This window comes from Podarcis pityusensis (assembly GCF_964106645.2).
Source record: "Podarcis pityusensis genome assembly, chromosome: 3".
Taxonomy (NCBI): domain Eukaryota; kingdom Metazoa; phylum Chordata; class Lepidosauria; order Squamata; family Lacertidae; genus Podarcis; species Podarcis pityusensis.
The window spans coordinates 85330183-85348474 of NC_138026.1; the positions used below are offsets into that span (position 1 = coordinate 85330183).

The following is an 18292-nucleotide window of genomic DNA, read 5'->3' on the forward strand; positions in this document are numbered from 1 at the left end:
AGTCAGAGTAGACAATACAGTGGTACCTCAGGTTACAGACGCTTCAGGTTACAGAAATAGTACCTTGGGTTAAGAACTTTGCTTCAGGATGAGAACAGAAATTGCATGGCGGCAGCTCGGCAGGCCCCATTAGCTAAAGTGGTACCTCAGGTTAAGAACAGTTTCAGGTTAAGAACAGACCTTCAGAATGAATTAAATTCTTAACCCGAGGTAACACTGTACTGGGTTAGATGGACTAATATTCTAACCTGGTATAAGGCAGTTCTGTGTTCTGCATTCAAATGATCACTCCAAGCACGCTAGTCCTGGGTCTTTGATGCCTTCCTCTTATCTTTGGGCACCATCCAAGGCACTATATTTCATCTCTTAAACCTTAAACAGCTTAGGCAATGCATATTTTATAGACCAGCTCCTCCTATATGCCAGGGATTCTATGGTATTTGTGCCAGCTGAACCCTTGCTTGTATCTGCCTTATGCATTAGATCTATTATAGGCATCCTCAGCGGTTGCTACCTATCTATGGCTGCTTCCAGACTGCTGCCATTGTACAGGTGGGAATCCATTGCATGCTGGCAAATTCGGGTTGTGCAATAAAAAATGGGTTTGGCTCTGGGGAAAATGAAACCTGCTTCAGAAAGAAAGAAAGAAAGAAAGAAAGAAAGAAAGAAAGAAAGAAAGAAAGATTGGGGCAAGGAAAGTGATGAGAAAATGCACTAGAAAGTGTGGGATTAACAACTGCTTGGCGTAATGTCGTATAGCTAGAATAAATGTGTCAATGGTGCATAACCTTCCTGAAAACTTTGTGCGAACAAATCAGGATGAGTGCTGAATAAACAGGCAATCTGGAAGCAATCTTTGAATGCCTCTTTTGCAACTCTGCCAAAGTTCCTATCTGAACATTATCTGTAGGAAATGCAAGGGGGTCAAAAACCTAAGAAGTCATTGAGAAGTTTGTGATGAATGAGGGATTATCTTAGCTTTCTTATGTGCATTCTTGCATTTATTTCAGCTAAATATTGAAGGCACTTTCAGCATGTTTGAGTTCCCTTTATTTTTTTAAAAAACCCACTTATCTGAAAAACATTTTTTGAATTTTAATACTTTTGGGTCTAAAGATTAGATCAGCAGTAGGCAACATGGTGTCCTCCTGATGATGTCGTACTCCAACACCCATTAGTCAGCATGGCCAAAAATTAGGGATGAAGGGAGCTATAGTCTAAAAACAGCTGGAGGACACCATGTTGGCTGTCCTTGGATTAGATATACAAAAAGGGTAGATAAAGTTTGGGTCATTGACACTTACCTACTGGGTTGGGGTAGCTGATTGCTGAGAAAGGAAACAGAAAGGGTTGTTTAGATTTTTATTAGATGTATAGGATCATATACAAATACAAATACTCATTGGAAGAAAATGTTTGAACTGTTCCCAACATATCTGATTAGTACTCATGCCCCTTAGCATTCTGTTACTCTTGACCAGCCTTTCTCCCTAGACACTGATGGACTACAACTCCCATCATCCCTGACTTCTGGCCCTTCTCACTAGGGATGATGGGAGTGGTAGTCCAACATCATCTGGAGACCCAAGTTTCAGAAAGGCTTCAGAAAGAGGGAAGTTGTTTTACTATATCTCATTCGTGGAGCCTTATGGGAACCAAGAAAGCTCAAGAGAATAGGTACAACCAGTTGGGAGGGAAAAACAGTGGCAGCTGATATTATAAGGTTAAATCTCAATGTGAAACAGGATTTATAAAGAGAACTGTATTGAACTGTGACTTAGCTTCCTGTGAGAGAAAACCATGTATCAAATGGAGGATTTGAATCTGAGGCCCTGTGCATAGCACCAAAATTGTGGGTGGTAGAAAAATGCAAAAGTGGGGACTGTTTTATGATTCATGGCAAGGAACCAGAAGCTCATATGTGAGTGGAAAGGACTTTGATGCTCCATTGAAGCTGAAGCTCACCAAATATTTTGCACTTGAGACCCCACTGAAAATCTGCCTATGTATCCTCCTATTAGCAAAGGATTCATGGATACAAACAGTCCAAAGAATCTGATGGCAGTGGATGAGTTGGACAGCACATATTGCAGATCTATTGCTTTTGCTAAGGAGGCCTGGCTCTGAGCTCTGCCTGAATGTAAAATGGCCTGGGAACCACACAGAGATTAGTAAGCTCTCTAGAGGAAGAACAGTGTGCCAGGTGGAACAAGGAAACAACCCAATCTGATGGTGGTATGTGTATGGCCTCCCAAGCCCTTCAAAGTTATTCTGAAAAATGGCTGACAGGACTAAGGTTCTCTCTGGAGAAATACACCCCTTCAGGGCCGTGATACTGCTGTAAAGGGGCTGGTCACTCAATAAGGTAAAAGAGCAAGAAACTTACGTTCTATATAGTGGATGGTGCGGGTAGCCATGTCCCCAGACCCAAAGCGGGTTAGGGGTGTGAGGCGAACTTCATAGCTCAGAGGCACCTTCAGGTCAGTCAGGAGGTATTCTTGCAGCATGCCCTTTTCCACCTTCCGCACAGAAATGGATTTGGGGGGCAGGTCCCTGTGATTCATCTGAAGAGGCATAAACCAGGTTTTGGTTAGACAAAGAAAAGGGTTTTGAAATCTGAACACTGAAAGCACTTCATGAGTTTTCTAGTCTGGGTGTTCTGTCTTCTCTCTTCTTGCCGACTATTAACTATAACATAGCTTACAGGTGCTCTATGCATTCCTGTATGAATTTTTGTTGTTAAGTCGTGTCCGACTCTTCGTGACCCCATGGACCAGAGCACACCAGGCACTCCTGTCTTCCACCGCCTCCTGCAGTTTTGTCAAACTCATGTCAGCAGCTTCAAGAACACCATCCAACCATCTCGTCCTCTGTTGCCCCTTCTTCTTGTGACATGGTGCTAAAACTTAAAATATGGAGCAGGATTCTGCATCCTCAACAGTTTTTTAAAAAAAACAAAACAGCCTTCATTTCTAAAATATGGAATGCTAAAGACTCAAAACTCCAAAGTGCATCTGAGTCATGGTTCCAGTGGAAAGAATATGAGAATTTTGTGTTTGGGGCAGCAGAACCATTTCCCAAATTACAGAGCAATAAATTCCCCAAATTACAGAGCAAGACAGCCACTGCGTAATGTTCAACAGGGTTCTGCAGTTAATACTGCCTTTGCGGGACTCACCTTTCAAACATATGTTTGCTACATTCACAATTTACAATTATAGGTACCGTATATATCATATAAGCATAACTGTGCATACAGAATGAACATGCATGTGCAGTGGATCTGCTCAGGCGCTTTAATGAGCACTCATCGGTCATGAGCAGAGACTGCTGGCTGTGATTCCCCCTTGACCCAGCACATTCACTCTGTATATTAACAGCTGAAAGGGGCATTAGGCTTGAATCAAAACTAGCTACTTGGCTTTAGTTTCATTGTACTATTTTGATAATGAGCTCCTGCCAGCTGCTTTAAAATATGCCCACTTAGAAATATATTACTGCTATTTCATGCTGAAGGTTGAGGGTGTGACAGCTGGCAAGTCCTGGGCCAAAACTTGTGGCCTTCTCCCTCCCCCTTTCCCCTCTAAAGTTGTGAATTCCTCCCCTCTAGTTCCACCAAGCCATTCTGGAGCATGTTGAAGTTTTGTCACACTGCCCGTAAATGTGCAGGCAGATGAAGAGGAGGGAGGTCTGTGCATTATTTCAGCTTCTGTGGTGACGGTGGAGGCAGAAAGAGACCAGTGCATATGGACAAGGAAGCAGGATGTGCGTCCTTGTCACCTGATCTACTTCAAGCAATGAAGAGGAAACAGAGAGAGAATTGTTGGGAAGCACTGCATGGACCTGCTATTAAGTATTAGCCAAAGCCCACAGATGACCCTAATCTGTTCATTGGCTGACCTGCAGTTCAGACGTATAATTCCCAGATGGAAAATTACTACTTCCATGGCATGGATGAATCTGTGAATTTTGGTTTCTTTCCAGTTGTCATTTTCCCTGCCTTAAGTTCTGTTGTCCACATTTCTGCATCAGTTTCCTTTTTATCTTAAAAACATCCTCATGAAAGTTTCTCAGCATTTTCCTGCAAATGTATCAAAATCTACACGGTTTTTATATGCGATTTCCCCTGATATATTGTTATTTTCACTAATGTGTGCATTTCAATGCATACTTTCTCCCGATACATTATTGGGTTAGAGAACAGCACCACAAATTCAGAGAAGTGTGAATTTTGAAGGTTAGCTGAGCTTCGGTTCACATATTGTTTCAGAAAGTTCGAATAAGGTAGGCTTCCATTAAAATTCAAACTGAACCAAATTTATGCCCCATCAATACTACCACTTATCTATTGTTACTTAAACAATCTGTTTAAACTCCAGGTATGTCCAGGTTGTCTTCCATGCATCTTCAAGTAGAACACTGTCTTGTTTGAGGGCCCATCCAGACTTTTGCTTGTCCTGCTGCTTCCCCACAGGAAAATCCAATGTTTACCACTGAATTGGAGATAACGTCTGTTGGGTATTCTGAAGATTGATGCTTGCTCCAATTCACTGCTAAAGAGTGGGTTCGACGTGGCAAACAGAACCGCTCAGGCTTGTGCCTAGAAAGCAGAAAGCTGCTCAGACAAATGGAAGTGTGGACAAACCCAGATGCCCTTTTTCTACCCTACATTCTTCTGTTCTTGTAAGTGGAGATGGTACGACTGAGACCTAGAACAGAGGCAGCTTCTCAGAGAATGAGCCAAATAAAATGAAAATCATATTGTTTCTGGAATCCAGCCAGGATCCATTTTTAATCAGTGTGTGCCTCATCTGCAAACATCCACAATGGATACAGATTTGAACAGAACCCCTATAGATGAGTCGTTCTGTTTGCCAGCTTTCTCACAGTCTCAGCCAAGCAAGACAATATCCTACTTCCAGGGGCAAATCCCTTCATATATTTCGGCATGCAACACACTATTTCCTGGAAACAATGTGAAGTGTGATAGCAGAATCAAGAAGAAGTCTGATAGCAGGAAAGGAAGACTATTTTGCAATTATGAGCCAGGATTTTTGATGGTGAGGCAGCTATCCCAAGGTTAGGGAGAACTGTTCCATTATGTCCAGCACACACCAAGCCATCTCGGGGAAAACCCACATAACGTAACTACTACACATGGAATGGCTCCTTAAATTTTTTCAACTCCCTCTTGGCTTGCTCTCTTTGCAAATGCACTGTACAAAGGGCCCGTATACCGTAATTGGAATTTACTTTCTAGTAATCATGTGATCTCCAACAGTTCAGGGTCTTGTAGGGGAGCAAACTGCATGCATGAAATAGGCCTCTGATTTATCTGTATCCATCTATCAAACCCATGGAAGGTGTCTGGCATCAAGATATCAAGAAATGATTAATATCTAGGATATTGCTCCAGATAACACAAAATGTATCTTCAGTGGCAGAGCTAGCTGCTCCAGCACCCAAAGCAGCACACATGCTGTGCACCCGGGCACAGGGCTAGCTGCCTGCAGAGGTGGGGCTAGTGTCCCAGGGGGGTGCCACCCACCCGTCCCAAAATTGGTTACCATTTTCTTTCATATGGTCAGATGGAAAATTGAAGAGAACCGTTAATATGAAAGAAAATGGTAACCAATATTGGGACTGGTGGGGAAAGAACTGGTAACCTAAAGTCAGTTTTTAAATTGACATTATTTTTCAAAAAGCCCTCTCTCCCAAGTAGCCTGCCCCCCGTCCCCAGTATGCATCTGCCATGAGCTGATGCTGTTTTTTATAATTAGAAGAGGGAGAGAGAAATGCTAGTTCAGAAGGAGACTCAATACTGCCAAGTACAGTAGAACTTAAACACTGGAAAAACATACACCCTGCATTTCTCTGTCACTGTATTTTGGAGACCCTCCATGGGGTGGCTGAGAGGATAAAATGGGGAGAAGTATATACCCCATTTTGAGCTCCCTCGAAGAAACGTTAAGATATAGATGCAATAATAAATAAATAAAAAGTTTCCTGCTAAAGTCCCAGTGTGAACTAGCCCCCTATGTCTCTCATTCATTTTGTCACCTAAACAAAAATCATTTAAGAGCAAAAAGCTACATATAGAAGAGGCAACATAAGCAGCCAAGCCATAATGGGTTAGATTCAGACTAAGTTAATCTCACTACGTTCACTCAAGACTTAAAATGAGCCATGACCATGGCTACCTTTCCACACTGATTTTAATGGGAACTAATGTAGCCTGGATCCATTCAATATGTCAGAGCTTTCAAAACTCTGTGTTGCGACATGTGTGCTAGTAAAATTGAATTACTGTGTCGCAAAATGATGCACAACTGAATTACTGTGTCGCGGAATGATGCATATCTAAAAAGTGTGTCACCAACATGAAGTTTGGGAAGCTCTTCTATCTATCTATCTATCTATCTATCTATCTATCTATCTATCTATCTATCATCTATGGTAGTAGGATATATGCCATCTAAAAACCTCCTGCCCTCACCAGTCTTCTCCCTTTAACGGTAAGGATATAGGCCTCCATAACAGTCCCACTGTATACTGATCTCACAGTCTGTCCATAGCTAACCTCCTTTACATCCCAAACTCCATTTCCACCCCCCAAAAGATCCTGCCCAGGGTAAGTCTTCTATATGATTTCTAAGCACCAGAGACCTGAAGCCACACAGCACTCCAGGATAAGCACAGACAGGAGCGCCAAAGACGAGCAACAAATTATTTGTGTAATATGAAAAGGAGGAGAAGCAAGGACAGGGGATCATTCTCTGTTTGTCTTTTGGCTGCCATTTAATCCACAAGGACTCTAGATGTGTGTTTTTTACCCAGTGGGATATTGCAAAAACATTCAGGCTGAAATTTGGCTCCAGCTGCAGGATCCTTAAACACGTTTCCCCCTCATGATTGATGATGCTAGCTTCACAATGGAGCAATACCACTGAAGGTCTCAATTTGGGAGATTTTTCATCATACAGGCCCCTTGACACCACCTCTGATCTTGCCCCCTTGTTGTGTGTGTTTTGTGCGGCTCTGCCTCGATTGAAACACCCTTTCCCTCCTGGCCAGGCTGGCCCCAGAGCTGCGGTCTGATATTACTCTGGTACAGTTAATAAAGCACACACAGGCACCCACACTGGGGGAAATGCGGGCTGCCTTATTAGAGATTCTGAATCCTCGGCGGAGGAGCTTGTACAGGACCCAGCAATGAGCTCATTCATCACTGGGTGCAGTTAGCTGCCAGCGGGGCTGGAGCAGAAGCACAGCATAGCTCTCAGTCTCATCCCTTTGCCTTTACCTCCCTCCATTTCCGAATAATGAGAGCAGGGGTGGGAGGTGGAAAGCACTCTGTTTTCCACATCTGCAAATGGTTTGCAGCAGACACCACACATGCCGCTCTAGGAAAAGGGGAAAGCCAGCCTTCCCCAAGCGGATGCCTTCTGGACATTGTTAGACTGTAGCTCCCATCAGCTCCAGCCAGCATGTGGTTGGCAAAGACTGGCCTAATAAATCACCCCAAAGGCAAGCTGAGAGAACCACAGGAGGGAGCAAAGATTACTTCACACTGCCTCTTCTAACTTTACAGCTACACCCTCCAAGTCTGAAGCCAGCAGAGGCTGGTCCATTAAGGCAAATGGGGGCACTGCCCCAACAACCTCAGTCTCCCTCAGCTGGATCCCCTTTGCCTGTCTTCTTACTTACATCCAATCCATGGGGTGGCACTAGCTGTCAGCTTCCTCCTCTTTAGCCTTAGTGTTGCTTCTGTATAACTTAACAAGGAGGACAGGGACAGAATTAGAATGAATTGGCTCTGCCTTGCATTGCCTCTGGCTCCACCTACTGTTGGCCTCCTTGCCTTCTGCCCTACCAGTCCCAATGGGCACCAGCTGAAATGTTTCCTTTTACCTCGGCCAACCCCTTAAACAGACTTCATAATTAATGTCAGAACCCTACCCTGGTCCTTCATGATGTCGAAAGATCTCTTAGGCTCCCTTACTCTGCCTGTTCTCTCTCTCTGCAGCCAGTCAACTGGAACCCCCACAAAGTATTCACAACTAAGGATGTTTCAGGGAATCACAGTTTGCAAATTCCAGGATAAATGGATGTGATCGGCACTTACCGGGGTAATACAACCAGAACTTTGCCATCTACACTTCCCAAATGTTGCGACACACATTTTAAGCTAAAAAAGGGTCTCCAAATGCATTTCAAGATGCATACTTTGAAAGTCGATACACTTTAAAATGCATTTTTACGCGTAAAAAACAATAAACCTTTTGGCACTTCTAAGACTAATACATTTATTATGGCATAAGCTTTCATGGATTACAGTCTGCTTCATCAAGTACATGGTGAATTGAAAGACTCCTCAGCCTGCTCCATGTAAATCTGGGGGCAGTTTTCATTTGCTACTGGTTGGGCTATCAAAAAGGTATGTAGAAAGGGAATTCTCTATCACAGCCAAGTCATGCTTCATGTGGAAAACAAACAGCTGGGAACAGCTAGGCATGGGGGAGAATTTCAGTCTATTTTTAATTCTCATCTTTCAAACTAATATATGGACTGCAACATAATTATCCTTCACACTGTGCATTTCTCTGGATTTTGTGATACAGCAGCCCTCATCTAAAAAAACCAAAACCAGCCCACACCAAAATGTGTGAAAATAAAATGAAATGATTTTAGGGCAAAATATGTTTAAAATTGCACAGTTGTGTCTGTGTTCAAATATGTTATTAAAATACAATTTTTGTACAGCTTTTTTAAAAATGCAGATTAATGAGGAAATGTAGTAGATTTATGAATCAACACATTGTCACTGACTGGAAACAGGCTGATCCATCCATCCCTAGGGACAGCTTGTGCCATACTTTGTGAAGAAGCTTTGGACTATGGGCCTTCTGAAATCATAGATGCATATACAAGAATTAAATAGCACACCATTTGTTATTGAAGGATGTCAGGTATCTTAGAGGGTTTCTCAGTCACATTTCCTACAATGTGAAGTTTTGAGGAAGTACCTTTGGAAATTAACTGTGATGTTAATCAGTTAATTGGATTAACAACTATGCTGTTGCAACAGAGAGAGCTTCCATTTATACATGAAGTCCTAGAAGATATTTATCCCAAAAAGCATATCACATTCCTTAACTGAGGACCACCAAAATCAGTTCATTAAACAACATAACCAGTTATTTGTACTCCATATGCTATTTCCACAATTCTGGATCAGGTCCTGAAGTTTTATTTTAGTTCATAAAATAAGCTTAGATGTTTATGCTACTTGCTGATTGCCAAGAAGAAGAAGTAAAACACAGCAAAGCCCAAGGTAATTTTCAGAGAGGCATGCTTCAGAGTAAAGCAATGAAAGAATAGCAATGAATGTGACATATCATCACATCTAGGCTTCTAAGTAGCATGCCTTAAAATTTCATCAGAAAAGCTTGGTTTTTTCCAATCTATAAATCAATAGAATAGAAAAAAACCAACTCAAGAGTTAAAACCCACCTTTAGAGAGAAATAAGAGTCAGCCACAGTTTTTCAACATTTGAGTATGAGTGTGTTTACTCTTCTGCAATAGGAGAATAAAAAAAACAACTAGATGTATTACTCACAAACAGCACTTTAAAAATGCGAAACCCTTTGCGGGCATCCTGACATCACCTATCCACACCTATCCAATCTTGCAATATTGCTTCTTTCTGTTTCACAGGCATAGGACTGCTGCAGAAGTTCCAGATTATTAAAAAAGAAATATCTGGAGATAGAAACTTAGCATGTTCTGGTTGTCAATTCATAAAAAAAGTTCCATAGCTAGCCAAATCCAATGTAACATTTGCACATATTTGCTTCTGCAATTTTCAAGCAATGGTCCCAATAAACTACAGTGGGGATTTATTTGTACCGAGGATGCTTGGGGTGGGGTGGGGGAGATGATGGACCCAACAGGGAGCAAATAAATAAGCATATGTTCTCAATGTCAAGTAAGCATATGTTGTTCCTGTAAATGCCAATTCCCATTCTGCCAAAAGGGAAATCAATGCAGTAACTCACTGAAGTACATGCCTCCAGTAATCCTGCTCTGCTCTGATTTGCTCTTCGAGTTTTGATGTGAGTGTTTGACCATGCTTTCTTGTTAACTATGTTAGCATAGAGTTCATATGATTTTTAGAGTTTCTGTGGTTTGAACAAGATAAGTGTGATGCTAATCATCAAATCTAGTAGAAACTGAAGCTGTAGTTGAGGAAGTTTGGTTAGAGAAAAGTTTGCACACCAAACAGTAGACTTTTCCTTTCATGGGAGAGTACACTAGCCATTCCCGAGGGTAGGTTTCTCCATTTACTTTAGTGGAATAAATTAATTTTTTTGAGCAGAACTGGGATTGGTTTTTGGATGTTCGCTTCAAAGTGGTAGAAGGTCCATCCCAGTGCTGACATTCCGACGGACCTTTCTCAACCAAGAATGTTTTTCCTTGTTATCCAATGAGGTCCATAAAACTACATCATTATGGACTCTGAAATCACAAGTAGCATGAACAGTTGGTATTTTGTGTTTGTTATGCTAGGGTTTTTGCTGAGATCATTTGCTTTGTTTTCCATTTTTTTTAGAGGGTAAAGAGCATGAACTGTTTCTTTTGGTGTAACTATCTCATGGCATGTTCCCTCAGTGCCTTGTGTTAATTCTTTGGCTGCAGATCCTGTCACTTCATTGTTACTTTCCCCAGAAGTTTCTGTACTTGTAGTGGTAGTTACTGACAACAGTTCTCCTTGTATTGGGAAGCTGCGTTCTGAATCTAAACTGATTGTTCTTCAGTCTGCTCAGACTGCTCAGCATAGTCTGCTTGATTTCTTCTTTTTGTAAACACGAATGTTCTGCAACTGAGGGATCATGTAGGGCTGCTTCTGCCTGCTGTACAAAGCCATATGACATGACTGGCTTTAAACGTTTTGAGTATTTCCTTCTGTTCTTTTTGTCACTTTCGTTTACTAGCACCACTTTCATATCACTTACTCATTATTTTCACAAAAAGTTGAAATTAAATATTATTGTGATTCACAATGACATAAAAGAATACTCACTTGTTCTGAAAATGCATGCTATAATGATAGTCAGGGATCTGAACACTTGCATTGCTTCATAGCTGATTTTATCATTTGATTCTGAGTAGCTTTAAAGCCCCCATGAACTTTATTAAACAGTAGGTATGCACTTGTGTAACTGTTATATAGTCATAGACCTCGTACGTCACATATTTAATGTTACTAAACAACTGGTCCTAGATAGTAAAATATACCTGTATTTTTGTTTCCTTGTTTTTTAATGGCAAGAAGCTGAGGTTCCCCTAGATTATGAGGCCCTAGGCTGCAGCCTGTTTGACCTGTATGTAAATCTGGCACTGCCTGCAACATGTGGAGGACCACATTTCTCCATCCTTGACCTGGGCCAGTTGAAAGACTGGATGCAGCCAATGCGGTTGAAAAGCTGAATTCTTTCCTAAGGTGTATACTAACTGCAGTTATCAAAGGCAAAGACGGAGGGTAGTATCTCAGTCACAGAGCACGTGTATCTGTCCCAAGTTCAATTTCCAGCATCTCCAGGTATGGCTGGGAAAAGACTCCTGTCTGGAACCCTGGGGAGCTGCTTCCAGTCAGTATAGACCAGGCATAGGCAAACTCGGCCCTCCAGATGTTTTGGGACTACAATTCCCATCATCCCTGACCACTGGTTAGCTGTTAGCTAGGGATCATGGGAATTGTAGTCCCAAAACATCTGGAGGGCCGAGTTTGCCTATGCCTGGTATAGACAACATTGAGCTAGATGGATTGATGGTCTGGTGCAGTATAAGGCAACTTCATATTTTCCTAACAACATGAAGAACTGATGGATTCAAGGTTGCACTGATCTGTCAACAAATGATGCTTCCGTTTGCCAAAAACTCTAGAGTGGATTGTAAAATAAAAAAAAATAATGGCTACAAATGGCGCAAAAAGGCAGGATCAATTATCTTGCCATACAGAAACCTCAGTGGATGTATTAAAAGGCTTAGCATGGCCTAGAGATATTGCTCTTACTTGGCTGTAGATGTGTGCTCCAATGTCTGTAACATTTCAAGGAATCAATGTCATCTTCAGTCCTGAGACAGATAGCCTTTGGGAAAGTATGGAGGCCTAGGAAGACCTGGGACCCAGCAGCCATTGCAGCCATCCTGCTGCAGAGATGCTGGCTAATCAGCAGTTTGAAAGAATGAGTTGAATCACCCACGCTACCTCGCCTAAACTTCTTCCTGCGCACCACAGTTTCAGAACAAGGGACATGATGAAACTCTAACGACAAGAATAGACTCTAATTGGGATGCAGGTTTCTTACAGGGATGTCAAAAGCTTTGCAAGTGGATTCTGGGCTAAGGAAATAATGTTCAATAGTGATGACTGCCCATACGACAGGCTGGCTAAACAGCAACCAATTAAACAGTGTCTAAAAAAGATGGGATTCAACCAAGCAGCCTGCTTATAAAGCACAACCAAAGGGTGAACAGGGAGAAGCACTACCAATGATGACTTTCACTATGAAATTACGACAAGAGGTAGCAATTACATTTGAACCTTCTAAGAAAAAAAACACCCAGCAAGACATGAGGTAACACTAGCTGTGTATAGTAAATATTGTTTTTCCTAGACTAGAAAGCAGTAAGACAGAGTCATTATTGCTTACAATATGCTTATACATTGTTGATGTCCTGCATAGTCTCTTGTCAAATTTGCAAAACCTCGCTTGACCAGACCACACCAAGACCCCCCAAAAATAAGTGGGGTAGGAAGGAATTTTTGCACTAAGGGCAACAGCATACTTTAGTTAAGTAACAAAGTCTAGAAATGTTATGATCTCTACACATCTTTGAATAAAGAGAGCTCCAGTTCCTCTCAGGTTGCCCAGTGTACAAATGAGCAAATCCATCTGCTGACCGTCTACGTCACTTTCATATGTATTCACCCATACGGCTATCCCATCACTGTATTAAAAAACAAAACCCTGCATGAATACTGATGTATTTTTAAATGTATATTCTCTCAACCAATGTATTTGCAAACATTTCTCACAAAATGTATTTTATAGGTAGACTATTTGTCTGTCTAACCCAATGCAATAGGGAAGGGGAAACCTGTGTCCTTCCAGATGTTGATGGACTATGACTCCCATCATTCCTAGCCATTAGCTGTTCTAGCTGGGGCTGATGTGAACTGGAGTCCAAAATCATCCAGAAAGCCAAATGGTCCTTAGCCCTCCCTTCCCTACTGACTACTTTGACCAGCAGCATTTCTCAAGGGCCTCAGGCAGAGAGCCTTCACATATCTGCTGCCTGATCCTTTAAAATAGAGCTGCTGGGGATTGAACCTGGGACTTTTTGCAAAGCATGTGCTCTACCACTGCACTTGGACTTTTTCTTTACCATAACAAGGGCTTAGCAAATGTCAGCTGTGCTGAGCACTCACCAGCTGATGGTGCAGCAAGTTGGCACGTGTAATATGAAAGGAAGAGAAAACCGCAAGTAACACCAGCACTTTAAATATCCCTGCAAGACATTTAAACACAAATAGCCTCCTGGCCAATCTAGGGCAATTTTACAAATATCATTTCATATAAAACATGGAACCACTATTTGCTCAAGGGCAAATAAACATGGGTCGTTTCATATGTCACAAGCAGCCAAATGCACTTTGACAATGTACAGTCTTCCTCAGTGGTTAACTAAGGTCTTAATGATCCCATGCAGATGAAGCAATAGGCAGAGCACTATCAAGAATTGTACTTGCAGGAAAACATGGTCTCTGACAAAACAATTTACAGTATCCAGACTATGCCTGCCTTGGTGAGCTGAAGAATGCCATCAATTCTCAGTCATGAGGTAAAGCTCCAGGACAGGACGGAATCCCAACAGAAGTGCCGAAAGCCGGCCTCAATTCCTCCCTCGTGACACACTTTCTCTTGAAGTGTTAGAAGCATCCATGCCACCATATGTGCATTGTGACCCTCTATAATAACAAACGTGGCCGCCATGATTATAACAACTACCATGGAATCTCTCTGCTGAGTACTGTGGGGAAAGCCTTCGTCCGAATAGTTCTCAACAGTTTACAGCCACTCACTGACAGGCCTATCCCAAGTCACAATGCAGCTTTAGAGATCATAGGTCAACAGTCAACATGATTTTCTCACTGCGCCAGCAGCAGAAGAAATGCTGAGAGCAGAGGTGCCTTCATGGACCTGATGAAGGTCACTGAAAAAGGACTTTTCACATAGCTCAACAAGATAGGATGCCCAACAAAGCTCCACAATGTGATCGTGTAAGGTGGTGGTCTCTCCCTCCTTAGAGGTTTTTAAACAGAGGATGGGTGATAATGTGCCAGGGATTGTTTAGTTGTGATTCCTTCATTTGCAGAGTTTGGAATAGGTGAGAGTTGGGTCCTTTCCAACTCTACAATTCTATGATCATGCTGCTCTCAAATGCACACCCCACCATAGACACAAATTCCATACACACTGACATAAGATGTTTTCTATTTCTTGAATGTTACCTATCCCAACTTGCTGGTTGTTTCTTTATGGTAGGTATGGGGAACCTGTTGCCCAGCAAATGTTGTTGAACCAACTCCCATCAGCCTCAACCAGCACGCCAATGGTCAGTGATGATAGGAGTTACTGGCAGTGCAAACTCCCCCAACTCGAGTCGATACCTTTGCTTTCAGGTATTATTTCATGAACTAGCAACTGAGCACTATCAACCGCTGGGAGAAGCTGCTATCTGGGTTCAACTTAAGAATGAAAGAAAATTAGGCATTTTCTTATTTTCCTTTTGCACTTTAAGATGAATTGGCAGGAAGGAGAATGTTAAGAGATAAGCATAAACATGGCTTGGCACACTTGCAAAGAGAGTAAAGAACAAAGTTCTGATCTGGGATGGGGCCTTGTCAGTTCTATGATTTTACTTGTTCAAATTCTATTTCAATTAGTTTATTTTGCTTCTGAGATGAGTTTACCAAAGCACGTTATGCTGAAGCAAATTTCAATCCCTAGTGCTAGCAGGCAAGTAGAAGGGTATGCTCTCTGCCTACTATTGACACTGAGGTCTTTCTCATCTGATTTATTCATGGCAAGTAAGCAGGAAAGAGAATCAGGCCTTGTGGGGTTTCAGAAGACATGGTTCTGGCGATGGAGGAACAGCTTCTCACTGCTTTAGAAAGTTCTTCCAACACTTGGCACTTTCTTTTCACGAGGGACAGCCCATGTCTTTCTCTGTTGCCATATACCCTTAGCAGCTTCAGCTCTTCATGTTTCACAGACCTAAATGCATTTATAAAATGCAGACAGGAGCCAGATTTAATGGCTGCCAGCACTAGAAATCTGTGCGTTTATGTGAATTGTTCTTTCTCATGCTGATTCGGGCATCCAAAAGCACTGAAGGCACAGATGAGACATTATTTATGTGCAGGCTGTTTTGTGCAAAATGTGACTCACGCAAAGCTGCAGTGCAAGTCAACGGCAAAGCAGCGGCTGGCTAGATTTCAGACCAGGAGAGATTACATTGCTGATGTGCACCGGGAAACTGATAGTGTAGAACATTCAGTCATTCAAATCAAGACTTGCACTATGTGTATCAGCTGCTGATGTGTAATTTGTTATTACGTTAACCACGTGGAGATATTTTTTAAACGAAGCAATCTGTAAGTTTTGTTAATCAGAAATCAATAAATTTGTGATGTTTGCTTTAACACCACCACAACACTTTCCTGGCTTCTATAAACCCATGTATTGAAAACAAAGGTATTTGGGATCTGGATTTAACATACTGGGAAATTTTATTGAAGGGTTGGATAGATAGATATAAATTAATAAACATTTTCTAGGCAAATGGGAAATGTACATTTTTTGAATTTAGATTCCTAATAAACCAATCCAAAGTATGTGTCAAAGATCACAACTTAAAACTCTTTCAAGGGGCATAATGTAGGGATGTGAGAAACTTTCCCTATGATTTCTATAGATACTTATATGTTCCCAAAGTGACATGAGTTTGGAGGCATTTATGGACAAAAGTAGATTTGTAAGCCCCCTCTCCAGTCAAGTACAGCTTACATGCTAGTTTGTACTGTATTATTTATCGCCTGTTTTTATTCCAAGTGCTGGCCAGCATGCTATTGTAAAAACTGAAAGGCTTTTTCTTCAAAAGGTGATTGTGCTTTTGTTCTTCATTTTATGCAATTACACTAATTGCATAACATCTCATGCAACACTGTTTTTTGTTTGCTTTGCATTTCCCCCATTGCTCTACTATAACTGTTGAGAAACCAATAGCTTTAAATAGGAATAGTAATTTGTTTCCGGAAGTGTAAACCTCCCCCAGCTATTTGTTGTGTATATTCTCTGGACCCCATGGAAGTGACTTGTTCAGGGTGCTTTTTTGTAACCTTGATATTATGAGTTACTCTCATACGTCAGTGCACTTATTTTCACCTAGCAAATATTGTTTGCATATTGAATTTGAAATGCAAACCATTGAGCATGGGGGAAAGAGGTTGAATCAATACAACATTCTGAGAGATGGTGATGAGTTTGCTCAGTTTAACTGGGAAGAGGAAGCAAATATGGGGTTCAGTTAGAGAATCCTGGGGTCAGGAATGACAACGGTGGACACTGTAATAATAACTTCTCTTCTACAGAGATCAGCTAGGAACAGCTGGTGTTCAGAATCAGTTTGTCAATTTTCTTTTGCTTAGGATACCCTAGAGAAAAGAAAATCCTTTGAAAGATGAGTTTTCTCTTAAAGTAAGGGACCATTGTGCGGATACCTTGCCATAAGCTGAACTATTTCCATACTTCCTACTGTGGATTTTGCAGTGCCCTCATTCAGAAAGGAAACAACAGCAGCAAAGCAAAACCCTCCCTTCAATGGACTAGATTTGAATGGCTGAATCTCTGTTCCCCTAGGCCCCACTGTTAATGGAGCGAACATGATAGGGGCACCAGAGAAAAGTTCATCTCCAAAATGCTGCCTACGTAAAGCTTTGATCTGATTTCTTTGCAAGCTGCCAAACAAACCTCCCTCTCCCAGCCTCTGATCACAGTGCAGTTTTGTGAGAAGAAAAACATTCACTCTGTGATGGAAACCTCCCTGGGGTTGACGAAGAAGCTTGATTTGCTAGCCTGAAATTGTGCCACACTGAAGGCTTCTGTGCAGAGTTTATTGTTTCCTCTGGGCTTCATGTGAGGTCTAATCTGGGAAAGGAATCCAGAAGGACATGCCCAGTGGCCAGGGATGGCTGATTTGGCTTAGATATGAAACCAGCTTCTCTGGGATGCTTCACAGAGAGTTCTGATCTAACTCCTCATATCCACAAAGGTGGGCGGTGAAGCCTCTCACAAACAACCCTGCATTTTTCGCTGCATGCTCACGGTCTCAGGATGAGATATGTCAGGAGATAATGACTGTGGGTTTTAATGAAATGTTCTGTCCAATTATGTACCCTCTCATCCACTGGAAGAGGATGATTAATGACAAGTTTCCAGGGTGAACAGCCTCACTTGCAAATATAAAATCTGCTTACTGTGGCCAGGCACACAGGTGAGCTTGAAATTCATGTGCTCGCATTCTACAAACTCTAGTGGTAGCAAAAATGTGATGATCTTTATTTCATTTATTTGTTTATTACAAGTGAGGCATATTCTCCTGTTCAACGGCTACTCCCTGAACATTTGTGGGGGCTTTATTTTCCAGGAATACATTGCTATTGTTAATATTAAAGGATTTTCCTTTCAGAGGAGAAGGAAACTCCCATTTCCTTTGGCCGGGCAGTCAGGGCATTCTAGCACATTCTTGGCCACAGAGAAGTCGCTTTTTCTCTCACCCACCTCACAGACACACAAAATCAGCTGCCCATCCTCATTAGGCTCAGGGAACAGCAGTTTATAGCTTCTCCGAGAAGCCAAATTGGTGCTGTCATGAATTACTGTAACTGCTTGTTCTACACACTTCAATAATGTCTTTCATTAGGGGATGATAAGAAAGCAGTATGTATTATATTAGCATATGTTTCCCCCATGTAAGAGAAGACCAGGCCTAATCTTCAGTTTGTCAAGAAGGAAGTGCAAGTGAATATTTGCCAGAAGGCCATCTGAGCCCCAAGATGCAGAAGGAGAGCAGGAGATAACTCATGTGATCTTGAAGCAAGGCAGAGTGCTAAAAGTGCACACATACCATTTAAATGGCAAAGCCCATCAACTGGGGGGGGGG

The 18292-nt window shown here is 41.9% G+C and overlaps 1 protein-coding gene across 5 annotated transcripts in view; it reads right to left on the reverse strand.

Annotated features, from left to right (window-relative positions):
- The window catches only part of MDGA1 (MAM domain containing glycosylphosphatidylinositol anchor 1), a 254707-nt gene that overhangs the window by 63486 nt on the left and 172929 nt on the right, over positions 1–18292 (reverse strand). For all 5 annotated transcript variants that reach the window (XM_081000125.1, XM_081000124.1, XM_081000126.1 and 2 more), the window contains exons 11-12: positions 2387–2564; positions 1305–1328 (exon numbers count right to left, since the gene is read on the reverse strand). In XM_081000125.1, coding sequence (XP_080856251.1) covers positions 1305–1328; positions 2387–2564 — 202 coding nt within the window. The remainder of the gene's footprint in view (positions 1–1304; positions 1329–2386; positions 2565–18292) is intronic.